This window comes from Mirounga angustirostris, unplaced genomic scaffold (assembly GCF_029215605.1).
Source record: "Mirounga angustirostris isolate CCGP_5_RB_7025 unplaced genomic scaffold, mMirAng1.0.hap1 SCAF_6, whole genome shotgun sequence".
NCBI classification, from domain to species: domain Eukaryota; kingdom Metazoa; phylum Chordata; class Mammalia; order Carnivora; family Phocidae; genus Mirounga; species Mirounga angustirostris.
Genome location: NW_026991714.1, coordinates 74,095,721 through 74,120,439, shown reverse-complemented (window position 1 = coordinate 74,120,439; position 24,719 = coordinate 74,095,721). Strand labels below are relative to the sequence as shown.

The 24,719-nt window shown below is 39.4% G+C and overlaps 1 protein-coding gene across 5 annotated transcripts in view; it reads left to right on the top strand.

The window, feature by feature from the left end:
- The window catches only part of PRKG1 (protein kinase cGMP-dependent 1), a 1,261,682-nt gene extending 1,240,127 nt beyond the window's left edge, over positions 1–21,555 (top strand). For all 5 annotated transcript variants that reach the window (XM_064594539.1, XM_064594538.1, XM_064594540.1 and 2 more), the window contains 4 exons: positions 13,442–13,564; positions 13,648–13,710; positions 15,178–15,244; positions 17,102–21,555. In XM_064594539.1, the coding sequence (XP_064450609.1) occupies positions 13,442–13,564; positions 13,648–13,710; positions 15,178–15,244; positions 17,102–17,200 (352 nt within the window). In that variant the 3' untranslated portion in view covers positions 17,201–21,555. The remainder of the gene's footprint in view (positions 1–13,441; positions 13,565–13,647; positions 13,711–15,177; positions 15,245–17,101) is intronic.
- Positions 21,556–24,719: the final 3,164 nt, after the last annotated feature.

Here is a 24,719-nt window from a genome sequence, read left to right as displayed (position 1 = left end):
ATGCCCACTTCAGCTGTCCTGCCAGGTATCTTCTCTGTGGAGATCCCTGGGACTGCCCCCACCCATGCCCACCTTGCTCTGGCCGTCCTACCAGGATGGCTCCATGCCCCCAAGCCCAGGGTAGCTATAGCTCTGTACAGCCAGCCACAGTCACCAGGCCACATAGTCTACACAGGGCTGACCGTACACAAGACCATTCCTTCAAGTGGAGGAGAAGTAGCTGTTCTGCTTATAGAAACAAAGCAAGTCAAACAAAATGAGGAGAGAGAGGAATACGCTCCAAATGAAAGAACAACACAAAACTTAAAAAAAAAAAAATGAGTCAGAGTAGAAGAATGGATCAGAGATCTAGAAGAGAGAGTAATGGAAAGTACCCCAAGTGAACAGGGGAAAAAAAAAAAAAAACTCTTGGAAAATATCAAACAATCTTCCCATTATCTAGGTCCCAGAAGTAGAAGAGAGAGGGAAAAAAGGCAGACAACATATTTGCAGAAATAATAACTCAAAACTTCCCTAACCCAGAGAAGGAAGTAGACATCCAGATTTAGGAAACCCAAAAAGTTCCAAACAAGATAAACCCATGACTCATAATATTTAAAATGTCAAAGATTAAAGAGAAAGAGAAAATTTCAAAAGCCAGAGAAAAGCTCCTAGTTATGTATGAGGGAAACCCCATAAGGCTATATAAGCTGATTTTTAAGCAGAAACTTTGCAATCACAAAGGAGTAGCATGATACATTCAAAGTGCCAAAAGGAAAAAACCTACAACCAAGAATACACTACCCATCAAGTTTATCATTCAGATTTGCAAAAGAGAGAGAGTTTCCCAGACCATCAAAATAATGGAGTTCATCACTATTAAACTGGCCTTACTAGAAAAAGAAAAAAAAAAAAATGTTAAAGGGAATTCTTTAAGTTGAAAAGAAAAGACCATAATTAGAAGAAAATTATGAAAGGAAAAAAAATCATTAGTAAAAGCAAACATACAGTAAAGGTAATAGAGCAGTGACTTATAAGGCTAGTATGAAGATTGAGAGACAAAAGTAGTAAAATCAACTATACCGAAATAATGTAAAATATGACAACATATACACAAAGGGGCAGGAAGGGGGTAAAAATCAAGTTCTTTTAGAATGTGTTTGAACTTACGTCACCATCAACTTAATATAGCCTATAAATAGTAATATTATATATGAACCTCATGGTAACCACAAACCTAAAAACTATAAAAGATACACAAAAAAATAAAGACAAAAAGGCCAAACATAACACTACAGAAACAACCAGAAAACAATTAACAAAATGGTAATAAGTACACACCTATCAATAGTAACTTTAACTGTAAATGGTCTAAATGCTCCAAAGACACAGAATGGAGTGGATAAAAAAGAAAAAAGACCTATCTGCATGCTGCTTACAAGAGGCAAACTTCAGACTGAAAGTGAAAAAATGGAAAAAGACATTCCATGCAAAAGGAAGTGCAAAGCAAATAAATAAATGAATGCTGCAGTAAGAATACTTATATCAGATAAAATAGACTAAAAACGCCTGTAACGAAGACAAACAAGCATTGCATAATGATAAAGGGATCAATTCAATAAGAGGATCTAACAGTTGTAAATACTGATCCACCCAACATGAGAGCATCTAAATATATCAAGCAAGTATGAACAGACATAAAGGGAGAAATGGACAGTCATACAATAATAGTAGAGGACATTAACACTCCACTTACATCAATGGACAGATCATCCAGGCAGAAAAATCAATATGAAACCGTGTCTTTGAAAGACACGTTAGATTAGATGGATATACAGACCATTCCATCCCAAAGCAGCAGAATACATTCTTTTCCCATGCACATGAAATATTCCCCAGGATAGAGCACAACTCAGGCCACAAAACAAGGCTCAATACATTTAAGATTGAAATCCTATCAAACATGTTTTTCAACCACAATGGTATGAAACTACAAATCAATTACAAGAATAAAACTAGAAAAAAGACAAAAGAAAATGCAACAATCCAAAATCTTTGGGAAGCAGCAAAATCAGTTCTAAGAAGGAAATTTTTAGTGGCACAGGCCTACTTCAAGAAACAAGAAAAATCTCAATCTAACCTTACACCCAACAAAACTAGAATAAGAACAACAAAGCCCAAAGTTAGAAGGAAGGAAATAATAAAAATCAGAGAGGAAATAAATGAGAGACCAAAAAAATAATAATACAAAAGATCAATGAAAGTAAGAATTGTTTTTTGAAAAAATAAACCTCTAGCAAGACTCATGAAGAAAAAAAGAGGATCCAATATCCAAATGATTAAAATCAGAAATGAAAGGGAAGTAACAACTAACACCAACAAAATACAAAGTTTGTAGATTGTCCACTTTGTTGGCATATAAAGAAATGGATACATTTTTAGAAATATGCAATCAGGAAGAAATAGAAATAGACAAAATCAGGAAGAAATAGAAAATCTGAACTTAAAACGAGTAACAACATTAAAGCAGTAATCCAAAAACCCCAACAAACAAAAAGGTAGGACCAGAAGACTTCACAGGTGAATTCTACCCAACATTTAAAGAAGAGTTAAGGGATGCCTGGGTGGCTCAGTTGTTAAGCATCTGCCTTCGGCTCAGGTCATGATCCCAGGGTCCTGAGATCAAGTCCCACGTCGGGCTCCTTGCTCAGCAGGAAGCCTGCTTCTCCCTCTCCCACTCCCCCTGCTTGTGTTCCCTCTCTTGCTGTCTCTCTCTCTGTCAAATAAATAAATAAAATCTTTAAAAAAATAAAATAAATAAATAAGGAAGAGTTAAGAGCTAGTCTCCCCAAACTATTACAAAAGAATAGAAGAAGGAAAGCTTCCAAGTGCATTCTATGAGACCAGCACTGCATGGATACCAAAACCAAAGATACTACAAAAAAAAAGAGAGAACTACAGGCCAATATCCCTGAAGAACATGGATGCAAAAATTCTCAACAAAATATTAGCAAACCACATTCAACAATCCATTAAAAGGATCATTCACTACAATTAGGTGGGATTTATTCCAGGGTTGTAAGAGTGGTTCAGTATTTTCAATCAACATTATAAATCACATGAACAAGAGAAAGGGCAAAACCCATATGATCATCTCAATAGATGCATAAAAAGCTTTGGACAGAATTCAATATCTGTTTACAATAATACTGTCAGCAAAGTGGGTTTAGATAGAACATGCTTTAACCTAATAAAGGCCCTATAGGAAAACCCAAAATCAAGATTTTCCTCTAAGATCCAGAAACAATACAAGGATGTCTACTATGACCACTCTTATTCAACATAGTAATGGAAGTCAGAGCTGAAGCAATCAGACAAGGAAAAGAAATAAAAGGTATCCAAACTGGTAAGGAAGAAGTTAAACTGTCACTACTTGCAGATGATCTAATACTATACATAGAATACTATAAAGACTCAATCAAAAAACTGTTAGAATAAATGAATTCAGTAAAGTTGCAGGATACAAAATTAATATACAGAAATCTCTTGTATTTCTATACACTAACAACAAAGTAGCAGAAAGAGAAATTAAGAAAGCTGATTCTATTTACAGTTGCACCAAAAAGATAAAATGTAACCAAGGAGGTGAAAGACCTGTTCTCTAAAAACTATAAAATATTGATGAAAGAAATTGGAATAAATGGAAAGATATTCTATGTTCATGGATTGTAAGAATTAATATTGTTAAAATGTCCATGCTTCCCAAAGCACTCTATGGATTCAGTGCAATTCCTCTCAAAATGCCAATAGCATTTTTCACAGAACTAGAACAAATAATACTAAACTCTGTATGGAACCACAAAAGACCTTGAATACCCAGAGCAATCTTAAGGAAGAAGAAAAGAGCTGGAGGCATCACAATCCCGGATTTCAAGATATACTACAAAACTACAGTAATCAAAACAGTATGCTATAGGCACAAAAATAGATACCAAGATCTTTGGAACAGAATAGAGAGACCAGAAATAATCATTTTCTTATGTGGTCAATTTATCTCCAACCAAGGAGGCAAGAATATACAATAGGGAAAAAACAGTCTCTTCAGCCAGTAGTTGGGAAAACTGGACAGCTGTGTAGAAAAGAATGAAACTAGACCACTTCCTTACACCATACACAAAAATAATCCCAAGATGGATAAAAGACCTAAATGCAAGACCTGAAACCATAAAACTCCTAGAAGAAAAAACACAGGCAATAATCTTTTTTTTAAAGATTTATTTGGGAGAGAGAGAATGAGTAGGGTCAGAGAGAGAAGGAGAAACGGGCTCCCTGCTAAGCAGGGAGCTCGATTTAGGGCTCCATCCCACGACCCCCCAGTCATGACCTGAGCCAAAGGCAGATGCTCAACCGAGCCTCCCAGACACCCCAGTAATCTTTTTCACATCGATGTTAGCAACATTTTTCTAGATATGTCTTTTAATATAAGGGAAACAAAGGCAAAAAATAAACTATACCAAAATTAAAAGGGTTTGTACAGCAAAGGAAACAACAAAACACCAAGGCAACCTAGGGAATGGGAGAAGATTTTTGCAAATCATATATCCAATAAGGGGTTAATATTCCAAAATATACAAAGAACTCATACAACTCAACACTACAGAAACAATTCAATTTAAAAAAGAGCAGAGGACCTAAATAGTAACTTTTCCAAAAAAAGACATCCAGGTGGCCAACAGACACATGGAAAAGATGCTCAATATCACTCATCATTAGGGAAATGCAAACCAAAACCACAATGAGATATCACCTCATACTTGTTAGAATGGTAAATAGCAAATGATGGTGAGGGTGGAGGGAAAAAGGAACCCTTGTGCCCTGTTGGTGGGAATGCAGCCACTGTGGGAAACAGTATGGAGGGTCCTCAAAAAATTAGAGTTACCAAGCAATTCAATTCCATACTGGGTATTTCCCAAAGAAAAGGAAAACACTAATTCAAAAAAATATAGGCACCCCTATGTTTAGTGCAGCATTATTTACATTAGCCAAGGAAGGAAGGTAACCTAAGTGTCCATCAATAGATAAATGGATAAAGAAGATGAGATAGATATACATACAGAGGACTACTGCTCAGCCATAAAAAAAGAATGAGATCTTGCCATTTGCAACAATATGGCTGGACCTAGTGGGTATCATACTTATGTGAAATAGGGCAGACGGAGAAAGACAAATACCATATGATTTCACTTATATGTGGAATCTAAAAAAGAAAGAAACTAAAAGAGCAGAAACAGACCCATAAATACAGAGAACAAACTGATGGTTGCCGGGGGGTATGGGGGTGGGGGAATGGGCAAAAGGGGTCAAGGGGAGTGGGAAGTACAGGCTTCCAGCTATGGAATGAGGAAGTCATGGGGGATAAAAGGCACAGCACAGGGAATGGTCCTGTGTGGGGACAGACGGTAGCGACTCTTTCGGCGAGCATAGCAGAACATACAGACTGGCAGAATCACTATATTGTACGCCTGAAACTAATTAACATCTTGTGTCAGCTATACTTCATTAGATAATTAATAATAATGGGAGATCAATAAGAGTCATCTCCTGAGGATCATGACTGCTACACTTGAATGTTTGCACTCCATCCAGAGGTGGTCATTAAGTATTTTCTGAAAAGGGGTAACCTATGTGGTAGTATTTAGGAATAACAAGCCAGGAGTAATGTGTAAGGCAAACCAGAAGAGGGACAGGCTAGCTGGTTGGAAGATCATTCCAGTAAATCACATCTAGGAAGCTGAGAACTTAGAACAGGTAAGATGCTGTGGAAAGGATTGCTTCAGAGAAAGCAGTAGCTGCCCTGAAAATGACAGGAAGACCTAGGACTTTTAGCCTTGGGTCCTTTGTGAGGCTTCAGTGAACATACAAAGCCGTGAGAAGAACGGGTGGAGCAGAGAGGATGCACTCCACAGATGCTGTAGCCGCTCTCCTCTTAACATCGCCAGGAATAGTGGTGCTGGGGTTCTTGTTTGGAGCCTGCTCATTAAAAGGAAATAATTTGAACTGCTATTAATGGAAGTGGTGGGCAAAAATAATAATCAATAGAGACATGAGCCCGATGTTAGGAGAATAGTTTCCAAAGAAATTATTTGTCCAGGAGTATCACTTTGATGGAAGGAGGGGGTCTTTATCATCTCTGTGTTCCCTGAGCCTGGCCAAAGCTACCCTCCGAGGATGGATCTGGCTCGTGGGGGCCTCCTAATAAGGATGCCTCGTGTCGGGTTATCTACTGAGGACTGATGACCAGGGAGGGGAGGGGAGGAGGAGCACTATTTTGCAGAAGGACTAGTTCAGCAGATGTTCACTGATCACGCGCTCTGGGCCACGCATTCTCCCGGACTCTGGAAACACCCGCAGAGAACACCACTGAGTCCGGGAGGAAGGCAGATACAAAGCATAGAAAGTGGCAGAAAGGGTGTGTGAGAGAGCATGGCAGGCCACTCTAAAGTTTAAATTCAAGGGACGCCTGGCTGGCTCAGTCGCTAGAGCATGCGACTCATGACCTCAGGGTTGTGAGTTCAAGCGCCACGTTGGGCGCAGAGATTACATTAAAAAAATAAAATCTTAAAAAAATATATATATTGCGGGGGCGGAGCAAGATGGCGGAGGAGTAGGAGACCTGGATTTCATCTCCTCTCAGGAATTCAGCTGGATTAGGGATCAAACCATTCTGAACACCTACAAACTCAACAGGAGATCGAAGAAAAGAATAGCAACAACTCTCTGAACAGAAAAGTGACCACTTTCTGGAAGGTAGGACGTGCGGAGAAGTGAATCCGAGGTGATATTCAGGAGGATAGATGGCGGGGGAGGGGCCTCCGTCGGCCGCTTCTGGCAAGTGATAGAGTCGCGGAGCACAAAATCGGAACTTTTAGAAGTCGGCTCCGCTGAGGGACATCACTCTGGTGGCTAAGCAGGGGGTGGAACCCTCCGGGACAGTGTGGTCTCAGGACCCTCGAGGTCACAGAAAGACCGGGGGTGCCTGAGTGCGGCAGAGCTCCCAGGTATCGGAGCAGGGAAGCCGGCTGCAGAGACGGAGCCCAGGCGCAGGCTCTCAGCTCGGGGTTGCCATAAACCATGATCCACGGCACAGTCGGGCCACTGCTCCTCCAGCAGGGACCCAACAAGTGGCAGATCCGGGGAGACTCACCTTCCTCCCCCGGGAGGTGCGGCGTGGGAGCACACCGCAGGGATCTGCTGGGTTTGGAGACTCCACCCGGGGTCGGGTGCCAGAGATAGAAACGCACAGTCACAGGCCAGGTGAGCAAGGAGTGCGGCTGGAGACCGGGGAGCCGGGAGTGACTGACGGCTTTTCTCTGGGGGCTCACTAAGGAGCGGGGCCCCGAGTTCTCGGCTCCTCCGAGGCAAAGATTGGGAGGCCGCCATTTTCACTCTCCTCCTCCAAAGCTGTAGGGAAAGCTCGCAGGGAAAAAGAGCTCTGGAGAGCAAACCCGAGATTACTTAGCCAGGAGGGGGCAAGGGTGGGGCAAATCCGCCTCCGGCAGAGACATTTGGAAACCACGGCAACAGGCTCCTCCACAGAAGATCAGCGAGAACAGCCAGCCAAGACCAAGTTTACCGATCAATGAGAATGGCAGAACAGCAGCGCTAGTGGAATACTACACATAGAATTCATGGCTTTTTTACCATGATTCTTTAGTCTTTCAAAGTTAATTTTTTTTAACTGTCTTTTTTTTTTTTAATTTTTCTTTTTCCCTTTTTCAACCAACATCTTATCAATCCCTTTTTTAAAAAAACATTTTTATTTTTCATTTTTAGAATCATATTCTATCCCTTCATAGTAGTTACCCGTATTTTTGGCATATATATATAAGTTGTTCTCTCTTTAAAATTTTGAGATAGTTTCTTCTAACAGATCAAAATATACCCTAAATCTCTAGTATATGGTTTTTTTTTCTACTCCCCTGCCTGATCACATTCTCTCCCTTTTTTTTTCTTTTTTCTTTCTTTAAATCCTCTTCTTTCTTTTTTCAAGCAACTTCTTATCAATTCCTTTTATAAAATTTATTATAATTTCCATCTTTACAGTCATATTCCATCCCTTCACATTATCAACCCTTATTTTTGTACATATATGTTTTTCTTTCTTTAAAATTTTGGGAGGCACTTTCTTCTAACAGACCAAAATACACCCAAAATCTAGTGTGTGGCATTGATCTATATACCAGCCTGATCATATTTGATCAAATTCTGGTTTTTTGTTGTTGTTATTTTGTTCTGTTTTGTTTGTTTTTATCTTTATCTTTTTCTTTTTCTTTGTTTTTTCTTTTTCTTTTTTCTCTCTTTCCCTTTCTTTTCCCACTGCTTCAGGTCTTTTCTGATTTGTTTAGAGTATATTTTCTGGGGACGTTGTTATTCTGCTAGCATTTGTTCTCTCATTAATCTATTCTCCTCTGCACAAAATGACAAGACGGAAAAAATCACCTCAACAAAAAGAACAAGAGGTAGTACCGACTGCCAGGGACCTACTCAATACGGACATTAGTACGATGTCAGATCTAGAGTTCAGAATCATAACTTTAAAGATACTAGCTGGGCTTGAGAAAAGCATGGAAGTTATTAGAGAAACCCTTTCTGGAGAAGTAAAAGAACTAAAATCTAACCAAGTTGAAATCAAAAAGGCTATTAATGAGCTGCAATCAAATATGGGGGCGCTAACTGCTAGGATAAATGAGGCAGAAGAGGGAATCAGTGATATAGAAGACCAAATGATGGAAAATAAAGAAGCTGAGAAAAAGAGAGATAAACAGCTACTGGATCACGAGGGCAGAATTCGAGAGATAAGCGATACCATAAGACGAAACAACATTAGAATAATTGGGATCCCAGAAGAAGAAAGAGAGAAAAGGGCAGAAGGTATAATGGAGCAAATTATAGCAGCAAACTTCCCTAATTTGGGGAAGGAAACAGGCATCAAAATCCAAGAAGCACAGAGAACCCCTCTCAAAATCAATAAAAATAGGTCAATACCCCAACATCCAATAGTAAAACTTACGAGTCTCAGAGACAAAGAGAAAATCCTGAAAGCAGCTTGGGAGAAGAGATATGTAACCTACAATGGTAGAAACATTAGATTGGCAACAGACCTATCCACAGAGACCTGGCAGGCCAGAAAGGACTGGCAGGATATATTCAGAGCACTAAATGAGAAAAATATGCAGCCAAGAATACTATATCCAGCTAGGCTGTCATTGAAAATAGAAGGAGAGAGAAAAAGCTTCCAGGACAAACAAAAACTAAAGGAATTTGCAAACAACGAAACCAGCCCTACAGGAAATCTTGAAAGGGGTCCTCTAAGCAAAGAGAGAGCCTAAAAGCAACATAGACCAGAAAGGAACACAGACAATATACAGTAACAGTCACCTTACAGGCAATACAATGGCACTAAATTCCTATCTTTCAATAGTTACCCTGAATGTAAATGGGCTCAATGCCCCAATCAAAAGACACAGGCTATCAGATTGGATTAAAAAACAAGACCCATTGATATGCTGTCTAAGAGACTCATTTTAGACCCAAAGACACCCCCAGATTGAAAGTGAGGGGGTGGAAAACCATTTACCATGCTAATGGACACCAAAAGAAAGGAGAAAGAACAGCAAATAAAGCCTAAACCCAGCAGGAGAAGAGAAATAATAAAGATCAGAGCAGAAATCAATGAAATAGAAACCAAAAGAACAGTAGAACAGATCAAGGAAACTAGGAGCTGGTTCTTTGAAAGAATTAACAAGATTGATCAACCCCTGGCCAGACTTATCAAAAAGAAAAGAGAAATGACCCAAATCACCAAAATCATGAATGAAAGAGGAGAGATCACAACCAACACCAAAGAAATACAAACAATTATAAGAACATATTAGGAGCAACTCTATGCCAGCAAATTAGATAACCTGGAAGAAATGCATGCATTCCTAGAGATGTATCAAGTACCAAAACTGAACCAGGAAGAAATAGAAAACCTGAACAGACCTATAACCACTAAGGAAATTGAAGGAGTCCCCAAAAATCTCCCAACAAACAAAAGCCCAGGGCCAGATGGCTTCCCAGGGGAATTCTACCAAACATTTCAAGAAGAATGAATACCTATTCTTCTGAAACTGTTCCAAAAAATAGAAATGGAAGGAAAACTTCCAAACTCAGTTTATGAGGCCACCATTACCTTGATCTCAAATCCCGACAGAGACCCCATCAAAAAGGAGAATTACAGACCAATATCCCTGATGAACATGGATGCAAAAATTCTCACCAAAATACTAGCCAATAGGATCCAACAGTACATTAAAAGGATTATTCACCATGACCAAGTGGGATTTATCCCTGGGCTGCAAGGTTGGTTCAACATCCGCAAATCAATCAACGTGATACAATACATTAACAAAAGAAAGAACAAGAATCATATGATCCTCTCAGTAGATGCAGAAAAAGCATTTGACAAAGTACAGCATCCTTTCTTGATCAAAACTCTTCAGAGTATAGGTATAGAGGGTACATACCTCAATATCATAAAAGCCATCTATGAAAAACCTACAGCAAATATCAATCTCAATGGGGAAAAACTGAGAGCTTTCCCCCTAAGGTCGGAACGCGGCAGGGACGTCCACTATCACCACTGCTATTCAACATAGTATTGGAAGTCCTAGCCACAGCAATCAGACAATAAAAAGAAATCAAAGGCATCCAAATTGGCAAAGAAGAAGTCAAACTCTCACTCTTTGCAGATGATATGATACTTTATGTGGAAAACCCCAAAGACTCTACCCCAAAACTGCTAGAACTCCTACAGGAATTCAGTAAAGTGGCAGGATATAAAATCAATGCACAGAAGTCAGTGGCATTCCTATACACCAACAACAAGACAGAAGAAAGAGAAATTAAGGAGTCGATCCCATTTACAATTGCACCCAAAACCATAAGATACCTAGGAATAAATCTAACGGAAGAGACAAGGGATCTTTACTCAGAAAACTATAAAATACTCATGAAAGAAATTGAGGAAGACACAAAGAAATGGAAAAACGTTCCATGCTCATGGATTGGAAGAACAAATATTGTGAAGATGTCAATGCTACCTAGAGCAATCTACACATTCAATGCAATCCCCATCAAAATACCATCCACTTTTTTCAAAGAAATGGAACAAATCATCCTAAAATTTGTATGGAACCAGAAAAGACCCCAAATAGCCAGAGGAATGTTGAAAAAGAAAAGCAAAGCCGGCGGCATCACAATTCCAGACTTCCAGCTCTATTACAAAGCTGTCATCATCAAGACAGTATGGTACTGGCACAAAAACAGGCACATAGATCAATGGAACAGAATAGAGAGCCCAGAAATGGACCCTCAACTCTATGGTCAATTCATCTTCGACAAAGCAGGAAAGAATGTCCAATGGAAAAAAGACAGTCTCTTCAACAAATGGTCTTAGGAAAATTGGACAGCCACATGCAGAAGAATGAAACTGGACCATTTCCTTACACCACACACAAAAATAGACTCCAAACGGTTGAAAGACCTCAGTGTGAGACAGGAGTCCATCAAAATCCTAAAGGAGAACACAGGCAGCAACCTCTTCGACCTCAGCCACAGCAACTTCTTCCTAGAAACATCGCCAAAGGCAAGGGAAGCAAGGGCAAAAATGAACTATTGGGACTTCATCAAGATAAAAAGCTTTTGCACAGCAAAGGAAACAGTCAACAAAACCAAAAGACAACCGACAGAATGGGAGAAGATATTTGCAAATGACATATCAGATAAAGGACTGGTATCCAAAATCTATAAAGAACTCATCAAACTCAACACCCAAAGAACAAAGAATCCAATCAAGAAATGGGCAGAAGACATGAACAGACATTTTCCCAAAGAAGACATCCAAATGGCCAACAGACACATGAAAAAGTGCTCAATATCACTCGGCATCAGGGAAATCCAAATCAAAACCTTAATGAGATACCACCTCACACCAGTCAGAATGGCTAAAATTAACAAGTCAGGAAATGACAAATGTTGGCGGGGATGTGGAGAAAGGGGAACCCTCCTGCACTGTTGGTGGGAATGCAAGCTCGTGCAGCCACTCTGGAAAACAGTATGGAGGTTCCTCAAAAAGTTGAAAATAGAGCTACCATATGATCCAGCAATTGCACTACTGGGTATTTACCCCAAAGATACAAAAGTAGGGATCCGAAAGGGTACGTGCACCCCGATGTTTATAGCAGCAATGTCCACAATAGCCAAACTGTGGAAAGAGCCTAGATATCCATCGACAGATGAATGGATAAAGAAGTGGTATATATATACAATGGAATATTATGCAGCCATCAAAAGGAATGAGATCTTGCCATTTGCAACGACGTGGATGGAACTGGAGGGTATTATGTTGAGCGGAAGAAGTCAAGCAGAGAAAGACATATATCATATGACCTCACTGATATGAGGAATTCTTAATCGCAGGAAACAAACTGAGGGTTGGTGGTGTGGGGGGTGGGGTGGGAGGGATGGGGTGACTGGGTGATAGACACTGGGGAGGGTATGTGCTCTGGTAAGTGCTGTGAATTGTGCAAGACTGTTGAATCTCAGATCTGTACCTCTGAAACAAATAATGCAATATATGTTAAGAAAAAAAAAAAGAAGAAGAAGAAGAAGGTAGCAGGAGGGGACGAATGAAGGGGGGGTAATCGGAGGGGTAGACGAACCATGAGCAACGATGGACTCTGAAAAACAAACTGAGGGTTCTAGAGGGGAGGGGGGTGGGAGGATGGGTTAGCCTGGTGATGGGTATTGAGGAGGGCACATTCTGCATGGAGCACTGGGTGTTATGCACAAACAATGAATCATGGAACACTACATCTAAAACTAATGATGTAATGTATGGGGATAATATAAGAATAAAAAAATTTAAAAATATATATATATTGCAACAATCTAGTCTAATAACTTGAATTTAAACTTTAGGTTGGTTGATAGAGCTCATGGGATCAGTACCGTGACCACAAATGGCGTGCTGATCCGAGTGAGCCAGGGTGGTGTTGGCAGGAGATGGTGTCCTATCACAGACGTCCTTGTAATGTTCTAGTGATTTTGCACTTCAGCTCAGGTGTAATCAAGGGCAGGGAAAGGGCTAGAAAGTGGAAGAAGCATCTTGCCAAGGACAGCAAGAGGGGTTCAGCACCTGCACTAAAAAGACAGACAAACTTGACCCATGTATGGTTTTGCTAAGCAGTTTCCTTGAAAAGGTTTCCATGCTGTTTTGCTATTGATCCAGCATCATTCCGTTACCACTACTCATATATATCCCTAGATAAGAATTGATATAATTTGTGGAGTTGTAACAACTTAAGATTTCTTATTTAGAAAACCAAAGTGATTCTCTTTTCACGTCTCCTTCTCGCAGCCCACCTTTCTCAGGCCCAGATCCTATGAAAACCTATAACATCATACTGAGGGGGATTGACATGATAGAATTTCCAAAGAAGATTGCCAAAAATGCTGCTAATTTAATTAAAAAACTATGCAGGTAAGCATTTCAGCCCCATAGCTGTTGAAAGGATCATAATGCCAAAGTGATTCGATTCCTTAAAGTTCTTATTTTCATTCCAGGGATAACCCATCAGAAAGACTGGGGAATTTGAAAAATGGCGTGAAAGACATTCAGAAGCACAAGTAAGTATTCTTTCCTTGTCCCTATCGGTGGAGGGTCCAGAAAGCAGGACAGGTACCTCCCCAGGCTGGGTGATGGGTAGTTAGCCTACGGGAACATCCAAGGGGACGTGAGACCAGTTAGCCTTCTGATCTAAGGCCCTTCTGCTTGTGTCTGGGAAACATCACACAAATACACACGACCCCTGAGCCATACTAAGCGACTGATTCACTGATTTCAGTTTCTCCCAACTCCCACTACTGGGCATTTTTCCTCTCTGGCACAAAGAGGAAATGTGTACTTTTTTAATTCTGGGATTCTATTCTCTACCAGGGTATCAAAAATGAAAGTCCTCCACCATATCATGCCTCATTTCCCAGACTAAAACTGGAATACATTTTTCTCACTACTCCCTAATTAGATGATAAAACAAAGAGAAAAAAAGTACAGAGTACAGTGGTTTTCTTTAAACCACAGCAACATCTTAAATATTAAACTTTATCGGGCGCCTGGGTGGCTCAGTTGGTTAAGCGACTGCCTTCGGCTCAGGTCATGATCCTGGAGTCCCAGGATCGAGTCCCATATCGGGCTCCTTGCTCAGCAGGGGGTCTGCTTCTCCCTCTGACCCTCCCCCCTCTCATGTACTCTCTCTCATTCTCTCTCTCAAATAAATAAAATCTTTAAAAAAAAATATTAAACTTTATCTAGTTAATTGGATATTTAAATGCTAAACTAAGACCAAATAAGTTTTTATTAGTCTATTTTGGTAACACTCACAAGAAATTCACATCTCTACCAGAAGAACTTATTTATCAAAATATCTATAAATATCTCAAACACCTGCTAACAATTTGGTGTAAGCATTTGCTACTTTAGAGACAGAACAGAACCAAAAACCTTAGTGTTATCTGGTCCTCATTTTCACAGGAAAAACTACACAAAATACCTTCATTTTATTAGGAATTGCTATGACCCTAGTATTGCATATTTAATGTTTTTTTTTTTTTTCTAGGAACACACACAAAAAAAGTGCCAAGTCAGAGTTACACCTAATACAGTGCTGTGGAAAGGTTAATTAACTGAGGCTGCCCACAGAATCAGTGCAAAGCTGAAAGGATAATTTTCTGTCCTGACTTTTGATGCCCTGGTTCTATAGCCTTAAAATAAAATGTCCTGTAAGGCTCAGAGCCAAGCATATCATGACATTTATTAAGTTATAATGATAGTGTAGGAACAAGGTCATACAGACATTCTGCCTGAAATTGCTAGAAAAGGAGTTATTTTCTAGTTGGTGTTAAATATTTCAACAATTAACTTCTTTTATGGAATGCATATTTTTAAAAACCTGGCCCTAAAAATTTGCAATAGAATACATTCTTGTCACATTGAAAATGTTTGCCTAGCTGCTTTCTATCACGTATGTTGCAATGAGGTTTTAGCTGAAGTAAAATGCCTTTAACTAGCTACCTTTTTTTTTTTCCCTTTCCTAGATGGTTTGAGGGCTTTAATTGGGAAGGCTTAAGAAAAGGCACCTTGACACCTCCTATAATACCAAGTGTAAGTAGACCATCCAGCTTATGTTTCTGTGACACACGTACGGTGCTTAGGTCAGTTGTTAAAGTTTTATCCTATGATCAGCTTAAATTAACTACAGGAGAAGTACCACCTTAGAATAATGGCATCTAAAACCCAAGCTTAAACACAGGTCGATCAGGGGATGGTTGTTTTATGTGTATTTTACCATTACCTTTTTAAACTATTCATTCTAATTTCATTTATTTCTGAATAAAAATGGACTTTTAGTATAGTAAGTGTTAAATATCCACTGATGTAGACAAAAGAGCATAATGAGTGTCCAGCAACAAGTTTCTTTTTCAGAATCTATAAACTTCACACATCAATGCCCAAGAATGCATGAACAACTTTAATGAATTAGGCCTCTTGATGAATTATGACCAGTTTAGTGTATACAAGAGTATACTTGGGTGAGTTAGGGCAGTGGGCTGTTATTTTGTCTTTATGATCCCAGTTTACACCCCACCTTGCTCTGTCCCCAGGAGCCTAACCTGTAAGAGCCACTCATAGCATTCCTGTGCCCTCTGGTTTCTGGCTGGGTTTGGTCAACAGTCCAACAGCCACCAATTCCTGGCCAATAGTGTTTCTTTTTATGCCTCCGTATCGCTTCGAAGTACTCCCAGGCAATACCGTGTCCATTTATCCTTTCATGAGGCTCTAAAAGAAAAGGATTCTCTTTCCCGAACTGTCTTTTCTGAACACGTCAGACGTTTTGTTAAATAGCAGCCCACTGACAGTGATCAAGTGTTTGGCATCTTTACGTATTTTTATTTAATACCACATCTGTCCGATGAAACGTGCTGTATCTTTACAAAGAAATAGGGGGCTGCTTCACTGTCCTGAGCCATTCAGATATATACTTCGTTTTTCTGGGACTAACTCAAGACTGCTCTTTATACAGAACCATTTTCCCTACTTCTAAGATTTATTTCTGTGACGACGTTTGTGTTTATTCACAGACAAAACACAAATCCCATTACCATACCTCCCATTACAGATGCTTGGAATTCCTGAGGTTTTGTTTTTAGAATAAATTAGAGTAAGAAACTTGGAGTGGTAAATAGTAAGCCTAAGTGATACTTACCTAAATCTATCAGCAGTTTCCTTTTATGTAATAGTAATACTGAGTGGGATATATTTATGGATATACCCATATATATTTCATTCAATATTAGTATATCAGTGGTTGTAAATATTCTAGAAATGAGGGAAACTACAGCGTGGATTTTCACCGCTTTTACTGATGCTCTCCAGATTGGACTTCACCCAGTAAATTTGCAAGAGTTTTGCTTGGGTTTAGGAATGGCTTTTTATTATACTTGAAATACACAAAAGCCTTAAGATGGCCTACAAGGCTCTTCACGACCTGATTTCTGCCTGTTTTTCCTATTTCTCTTTCCACTACTCTCCTCTCTTATAGAGCAGCCACCTTGGCCTTCTTTGGTTACATCACAGCATGAAGCACTCTCTCTCACCTCAGGACCTTTGCACATGCAAAAATCAAACTCATCGATTCTTAGTTTTGAAATAATATTTTTTCAAAGAGGCTTTCCATCATCACTCTTATGCTCTTTTTTCTTCATGGCAGTAACCAGACTTTTTTGTTTGAATCCTACAATGTACCCTCCGCTAGAGTAGAAACTTCATGAGGATAAGAGCCATGTCTGTTTTTATTCACTGCTGTTTCCCCTATACAAAGCACAAAACCTGGTAGACACTCAAAAAAAAAAAAAATAGTTGTCGATGAGGGCATGAATAAAGAACACTTTGTAAAACTCTCCTTTGGAATTTGACTCGCAAATAAAGAAATGCTTTCCCTGTCCATCCTCTCGTGTGCAGGTTGCATCACCCACAGACACAAGCAATTTCGACAGTTTCCCTGAGGACAATGACGAACCGCCACCTGACGACAACTCGGGATGGGACATAGACTTCTAATGTATTTCTCTTACCTGCTTCTGCCTTGCTGAAGTCAGCTTTTTCTGAGACACAGCTGCCAGCAAACCTGAGGGACGGAGAGAAGATTAGTGCCCGGGGTCACCATGATGCCTTTGATCGATGCTGCTTCGGTAAATGCAGTGGCATTAGGACAACAGTGCTCTTTACATGTTTTCTGTTTGATCCTAAACATAGCAGTTGACATGGTGGTCCTGAAGCAAAGCCTTTCACACCAGTCAAGAGGTGTCTTCTAGTGTTGCAATGATCTTGCTTTGCTCTATAATTTGAAAGACTGCCAGAAACACTTCAATCTAGTAAAAGTGTCTGCACCTTGCTAGAATTATCAAGAAGATCAAAAAAATTATATATTGGGTACGATAGATGACGGTGGTACACAAACTGGGAGCTTCCTTTCCTTTTCCCGTGAGGGCGTAGGATACGTTCGGATACATTCGCGAAAGCCGGAAGAGGGCCACGCATCTGTTGGTCACAGAGGTCATGGCAACCCAGTGCTAGAGGTTTCATGATTTAATTTCCCAGCAGTGCTGATGACGAGACTGAATGTTACCTTTCCTTTCTGACAGATTTTAAAAATTGATACAATAAAAGCACAACTGCTATAGATTCTGCTGAGAGCTCTCATAGCAGGTATATATGCGTTTTCACAGAGGATGGAAAACAACAACAACAACAACATGCATGATATTTGTTTCTTTTCTTGATAAATTGGCATGACAGAGTGGAAAAAAAACAAAAAGCAACTCACAAACCATTTCATATCTTTTAAAATGTTGTGCTTCAAGATGGTCCTAGAAATAAATGACTAGCAGCCAATTGATTTTTATTTATTACTTAACATGCCCTCAGACTGAGGCTTAAAATATTCCCTTTTATAAAAAGAAACCCTTGGGGGGCGGGGGCAGGGCAGGGTGGAGAGGAACTAAGATCCATCCAAAAATAAAAATAAGAAACTATATAGGTGCTATGTATATCTTTCATCTGTAAATGTCCGTGTCCGAGCAGACAACACAAAGTCTACTCATCACCTCTGTAGCCAGAGACTCAAGCATTCTTCGCCACATTTACCAACCAAACTCCCACCCGATTTCACTTACACAACATAGCCTAGGGCTGAGGGGGACAGGTGATTAAAACCCATTCAGCTGGCTTCTTGTCTTAGGCCTGAACCAAAAAGAAGAGGAGGAAAGCACAAAACCATTGAGATTCAGCAGATGAGAAAGCTTGCTTCTGTGAGGTCAGGGAACGGGACCAGACCTAGCCCGCTGTTGATGACCTTTTGGAGAATGAGCCACTGTGAGTTCATGCACGTGTGAGAGTAGGGAGGGGGTCGAGAAGAAAACAGGACCCCTATTTCTCAAACATAAATTTTAACTAACTAGGACAGAAATATCTCAATCCTGTAACGTATTGGAAAATACCAAACTTACTTGTTTTTTTCATGAGGGGTAAAGAAGCAGCTTTAAACTGAGTCCTTTGTTGGCAGGCGAGTTGACTACAGTTAGCTGTCCTAGGTAGCAGACTGTTTTGGAGGCTTTTCCTGGACAAGTAGCATTCTCCCTGAGTAAACAAATGCATAATCTTATTAGCTGTCATCCTGATATGGAACAGTGTGTGAATTTGCTATATTAAATTGAAGGTTGCTTTTTTCCAGTATAAAGTTGTTTGTTTGTTTTTTTAAATCAATGAAATGTAAACATTTCTGCAAAAAATATATCCACACAGGTCATTACACCATATCCAAGAAGGCATATATTATGATTTCTGTTTGAATTTTTCATACCAAGACTACTTTAGAATATGGTATCAAAACATAATCTAAGAAACATTTGGACAATAAAAATACTAAGGGCATACTATATATAATCAGAATAAAGTTACATTAAAAGTTTGATCCCAAGATGTTACTGTAATTCTTGGGTTAGAGTTTCCCCTCCCTTAGAAATAATTGCTTAAGATCATTTTATTCCCCAAGATACCCACATTCTTCTACAGATATCAGAATATAAAATTAAACCTATCAACCTAAAATCCAGCTATGAATGCTATTTCAGGATTTTTACATTGCTTTTAACTGGGCTTTTAAAAGTATACAATTTCAACATCATGGTCACCGTTCAGTGATTTTTGTTAAAAGACAAAGCGGTTTAGGCACACTAAAGGTTTGCTAGAATACTAAGTTCATCTAGTCATTAAGAGATTCTGCTCCTGCAATTTTTCAAACACCCCAATAGCCCCAGAGCTTAACGCTAACTGTGGTTCAAGTCTAAGACAACAATGTATACAAGTTCTCCGAGGAATGAAGGAGCAGCATCCGGTTCAATGGGACTGTTGGCCATTTTTCCCACTTGTTAGCACATCTTTATGACATTTCACTGGTGGTGTTGCCTTAGGATGTCTAAAGCAATCACTAACAAAGAAAGGTGAACTACATCTTCCAAAAATTGCTAACAGAAAACAGTCCTCTAATCTTCAGCATTGAAATTTAAGGATTTAAATCTTGTCTTAATGAAGACACTAGGGCTAAAATTCATGGTCAGCTTTGTAAAGCGCATCTCACTTTATTTCTGAATTGTTCATGTCCCTCTCTTTTCTTACACTAAAGAACATCTGGATAAGTTAGAATAGTGCCAACTTGTTTGAGTATGGGAAATAAGGGCTTTCTGTGCCTCTTGATGCACAGGAAAACTGAAAACTGCCAAGGAAAGGAACATCATGATATTTGAGATAAACTGAACACATTAGAGAAAATGATTTCTGGAAATTTGCTATAAATGATCTTTATGTTCGTATCTTCTTTGTTATTCACATATGAATCAGATCCATGTGGCATTGAAAACAAATTTCTTTTGATATGTACTTTATAAGTCACTTTTTTTTTTTACTTAAAATTATGGGATATGCATGTGAATCACACATGTGTAATATATAAATCCAGCTACTGAATTTTTCTCATTTCATTTCTACGTGACGGAACTGATGGTGAACTGAAATTTTAAAGAAGTCAGCTACCATACTGAAAATAAGGATATTAGAACTGATTTCATACGGTAGAGGTGATCCGTGCATTATCCATAATGACGTTTTCTTTCACAATAGGACCACAAATATTTATGTAAATAGATATTTTTGTGTGATATTTTGTGGTACATATAACTTTTTTTAGTGTTTCACAGCATTATTATTTCATTTTCTTTGTACTGAATAATGTTTTTAGGTCCAAGTAGACTTGAATTAATGTCATAATTGTCAGTATTATTGAAAATTATGTCAACTGTACGGTTTCATCTGTTCCATAGTTTAGAACATGACCTGGCTATCTGGCATTGTTGCAAGTGCCTTAAATTCATGGCATCCTATTAAAAAACAAATTTGGTGTTATGCTGCATGACAAAGACAAATACACCTCAAAATGTTGTCCTTTCTTAGCTTGCTGCGTTTTACAGTTCTTTCTGCTAACAATTTATAAGCCTTTATTATATAATATTGATGAATTACAGAAATGATAAAGTTGTTCTCTTATTTCTGTTACACGTACCAGAGCTGTGTATCTGTTACTGAGATACAGCATCATTTCTGTGAAATGTATAAATGTATGTGCGGGTCAAATTAATATATGACATACTATCAGTCTGTATACAGGTATTCCTGTTTTGCTAAGCTGTGCAGATTCAGTTTAAAAAAAAAAAAAACACTTAGTGCAGTCAAGTTCTAACGTCTCATTTTATAGACTCCATTACCAATGATCCAACTCAAAAGAAAAATTGGAAAGTGACTGCTAACCACACCTCGTTATGAAACCAATGATGAACATGTACCTTGCTGCACTCCTCAACAAAACAGGATGCTTTCTGAGTTCTTGTATATGCAAATCATTTATGAAGCAAGTTTTCAACAGACCTGGCAAGATAAACATTGGAAGTGTGTTGTTAGCCCTCCTCTTTATCTGCCCCTGAATTAATAGAGCTCTGAGACCTTGACCATGACTCAGAGGTTTGGGCTTTCTGAGGAAAGGGACATTTCTTCAAGCATCATCTATCCAATTTATTTCATTGTATGATGTTTTTACAACTGGTCAGTTCTTTTGTATTCTTACAGCTATGGTTGATTGTCCTCTTACAATTTGTTCTACACGAAAGAATCCTTTGTTAGTCAGAATGCAACAACTGTCATCAAATGGTCATTGACCACTTGCACTCTTTTGATGTAGATTAAAAACTTTTTTCATAAAATTAACCTGCTTTGATTTGCTCTGTATTTTTCCTGCAGCTGTAATTGCCGAGTGCCTGTTGTATACTTTATAGAGTTGAAATAAAAAAAAAATAATTACTTTTGAACTTAGTGGATGTTTAATTCTAGACAAGACTCCAAGAATATAGTTGATGTATAATACTGGAATGGAAATACCCTGGAGCGCTATTGGAGAACATCACTAAAACAATGTAAAACTTACTCATAACCCAAGTGTCCTTCACAACATCATGTATCATGATCTGATGTAAAACTAATCTAGCAAATCGGTTTAAAGATTACAGGAGGGATAATGTTAGGCCATCCAGTGTGAACAGAAAAGCCAGCATAGATAGCCACAAAAACCCCAACCTCAGCAGTGCTCTGTGTCTCACAACGCCACCCACCACCACACACTCCTTGTTTGGGCCGCCCCTAGTCAAACTCTGAGCCAGGCAAACAATCAAAGAGACAATTCTTGTAGAAGGCTGCATGCTGCGAGGGAATTATTTCATATGGAAAGCAACATTATGAATCTTTGTCTAAGGTTTATTTATCTGATTCCTCTGTTATGTTTTACATTCTTAAAGAATATAAATTTAGAAAACTACCATTGCAACAAGTTCAATTCTCCAAAACTCTGGTGAACATATTCCTCTACCCCTTTGTTCCTCACTGCCATGAATGGAACACAAATTAAAATTGGCTGCCACATAAAGATTTCCGTAATCTGACTGTCCTTGTCTTGTTGACATCCCATCACCAGGGATGGTGAGTTGAAAACCCCTTTTAAATAAAAACTAGAAATAATCCAGTTAACTTTACCAGACAGAACTAATAAAACAACTTTAAAAAATATTATGTGACTAGAGCACATCCAATAATTCCATTTCTCCTGCAAATAGAACTGAACCACAGGTTTTCAGTATCCATCCTTTAAGTTCTGTGATTTTCATATCCTTGATCCAAGAATGGTCTTCTTTGATCCTGGAAAGTTATTTTTGTGTAATAATTATAGTTTTTGGAGAGGCACATAGACCAATACTCATGATCATTAGCGTGGGGGATGGTGAGAATGTTGCATCCACACCACTGTCCCATCTTGCAATTGAAATAAATCACTACCCAGCTACTTGACTATGACAACAGGAATCAATTATACATTTGACCTGAATGTATTATTGATCATCCAACTTGAACACATTATGCTTGCAGATCAACCCCTTAGATTCTCAGTAATAGCCCTAAATGTGTAGTGCACATAACAGAACAACCACCACACTTTTTTTTTTTTTCTGAGAGCCCTATTTAGAGTTTCTTTCTACGTTCCATACTTCTCCTTTCCAACTCACAAGGCCCATAAATTGATACAACAGTAATGTTTACCTATTACAGCTGTGTTTTTCACCCAGGGGGAGTCTATGCGGCAAAACCCAAATCCATCCACATGCCCATTAGCAAAGCCAGACAGATTAATCTCAACCTCATGCAAAAATAATAAAATCAAACAAACCAAAAAAGAAAGAAAAAGGAAACAAGGCATCCCTAATAACCCTAGAGGCTGGCACAAATTTCATAAAAATTATTGGACAGGCTCTCAGTGCACATGTTCTAGACCAGTGTTTTTCAAACATCAATGTGATAATATGTATCTGGGAAATATGGTGAAAACATATTTCCAGCATCACCCACAGTTCTTTTGAGATAGCCCAAGAATCTGTATTTTTAACAAGCACCTTATTATATTTTAGTGAAAATACTTATATACATCCATGGAAGACAAATAGGAAAAAAGGATTCATGGGAAAGCATTTCAGAAATTATAAGGTAAAAGGGGGAAGGAAAAAGTCATGGACATGGTTTCAGCCACCCTGCTAGGGCACCCCTGCATGGAATATACCAGAACACTCCCGCCTGCACCAGTCTTGGCTCCAATAGCCTGTCCAGGGCACTCCCTGCCCTGAACACCTTAGGACAACCTGCTTGTACCTGATTCAGCTTCAACTGTCCCACCAGGTCGCCTTCTGTATGGAGAGTGCTTGGACACCCTTGCTTTGAACCCCTTCAGCTTTAAGTGTCCTGCCAGTGGGTATTTTGCTCAGAGAGCTCAGTGGCCATTCCATCCCATACCCATTTTAGTGTTAGCTGTCTTGCCAGGCCCCCACCCCCTGCATAGAGCACCCTAGGACTTCCCAGTTCTAGCAGCCTCTTTGGGGCCCTGCCTCAGTTCTAGCAGCCTCTTTGGGCCACCTCCCCTGTGGAGAGTTCCCAGAAAACCCCAGTTTACAACTACTTCAGCTTCAGTTATCCTGCAAAGGTGAACCTCTATGTGTAGAGCCCCAGATGCCTGCATCTTGCCCCCACCTTAGTTGGTACCTGCCAGGTATATTCCCTGCACAGAGCTCAGAGGCTCCCAGCCTATACACTGCCCCAGATCCAGCTACACTGCTAAGGCATCCCATGCACAGAGTACCCTGGGACAAGTGGCTTGTACCCATCTCAGCTTCAGCTGTCCTGGAAGGGTGCCCTCAGTGCATAGAACACTGGGACACCACAGCCTGCATCCTCTTAGCTTTAGCTATCCTGACAGGCTTCCCACTACTGGAAAGCCCCAAGATCCCTAGCCCATGCCAGCCACAGCTCCAGCCAGCCAGAAAAAGTCATCAAGCACACACAGTCTGCATAGAAGACAACCATACACAAGACCATTACTTCAGGTTTAGAAGTAGCTGTTCTGCCTAATCCATAGAAACAAACATACGAAGTCAAGCAAAATAGGGAGACAGAGAAATATGCTCCAAAAGAAAGAACAAGAAAAAAAAGTTTCTGAAAAGGAACTAAATGAAACAGAGACACTCACTGGGCTGGAGAAGATCTTTGAAAAGATCATAAATCAATAAACCTTTAGCCAGACTCAAAAAAAATTTTTTTTAAAGACTCAAAAATCAGGGTGCCTGGGTGGCTCAGATGGTTAAGCGTCTGCCTTCGGCTCAGGTCATGATCCCGGGGTCCTGGGATTGAGTCCTGCATCGGGCTCTCTGCTCCTTGGGAGCCTGCTTCTCCCTCTGCCTCTCTCTCTGTGTCTCTCATGAATAAATAAATAAAATCTTTAAAAAAAAAAAAATAAAGACTCAAAAATCAGAAATGAAAGAGGAAAAATAACAACTGACAACAAAGAAATACAATCATAAGAGATTATTATGAAAAATTACATGCTCACAAGTCGGACAACATAGAAAAAATGGATAAATTCCTAGAAACCTATAACTTC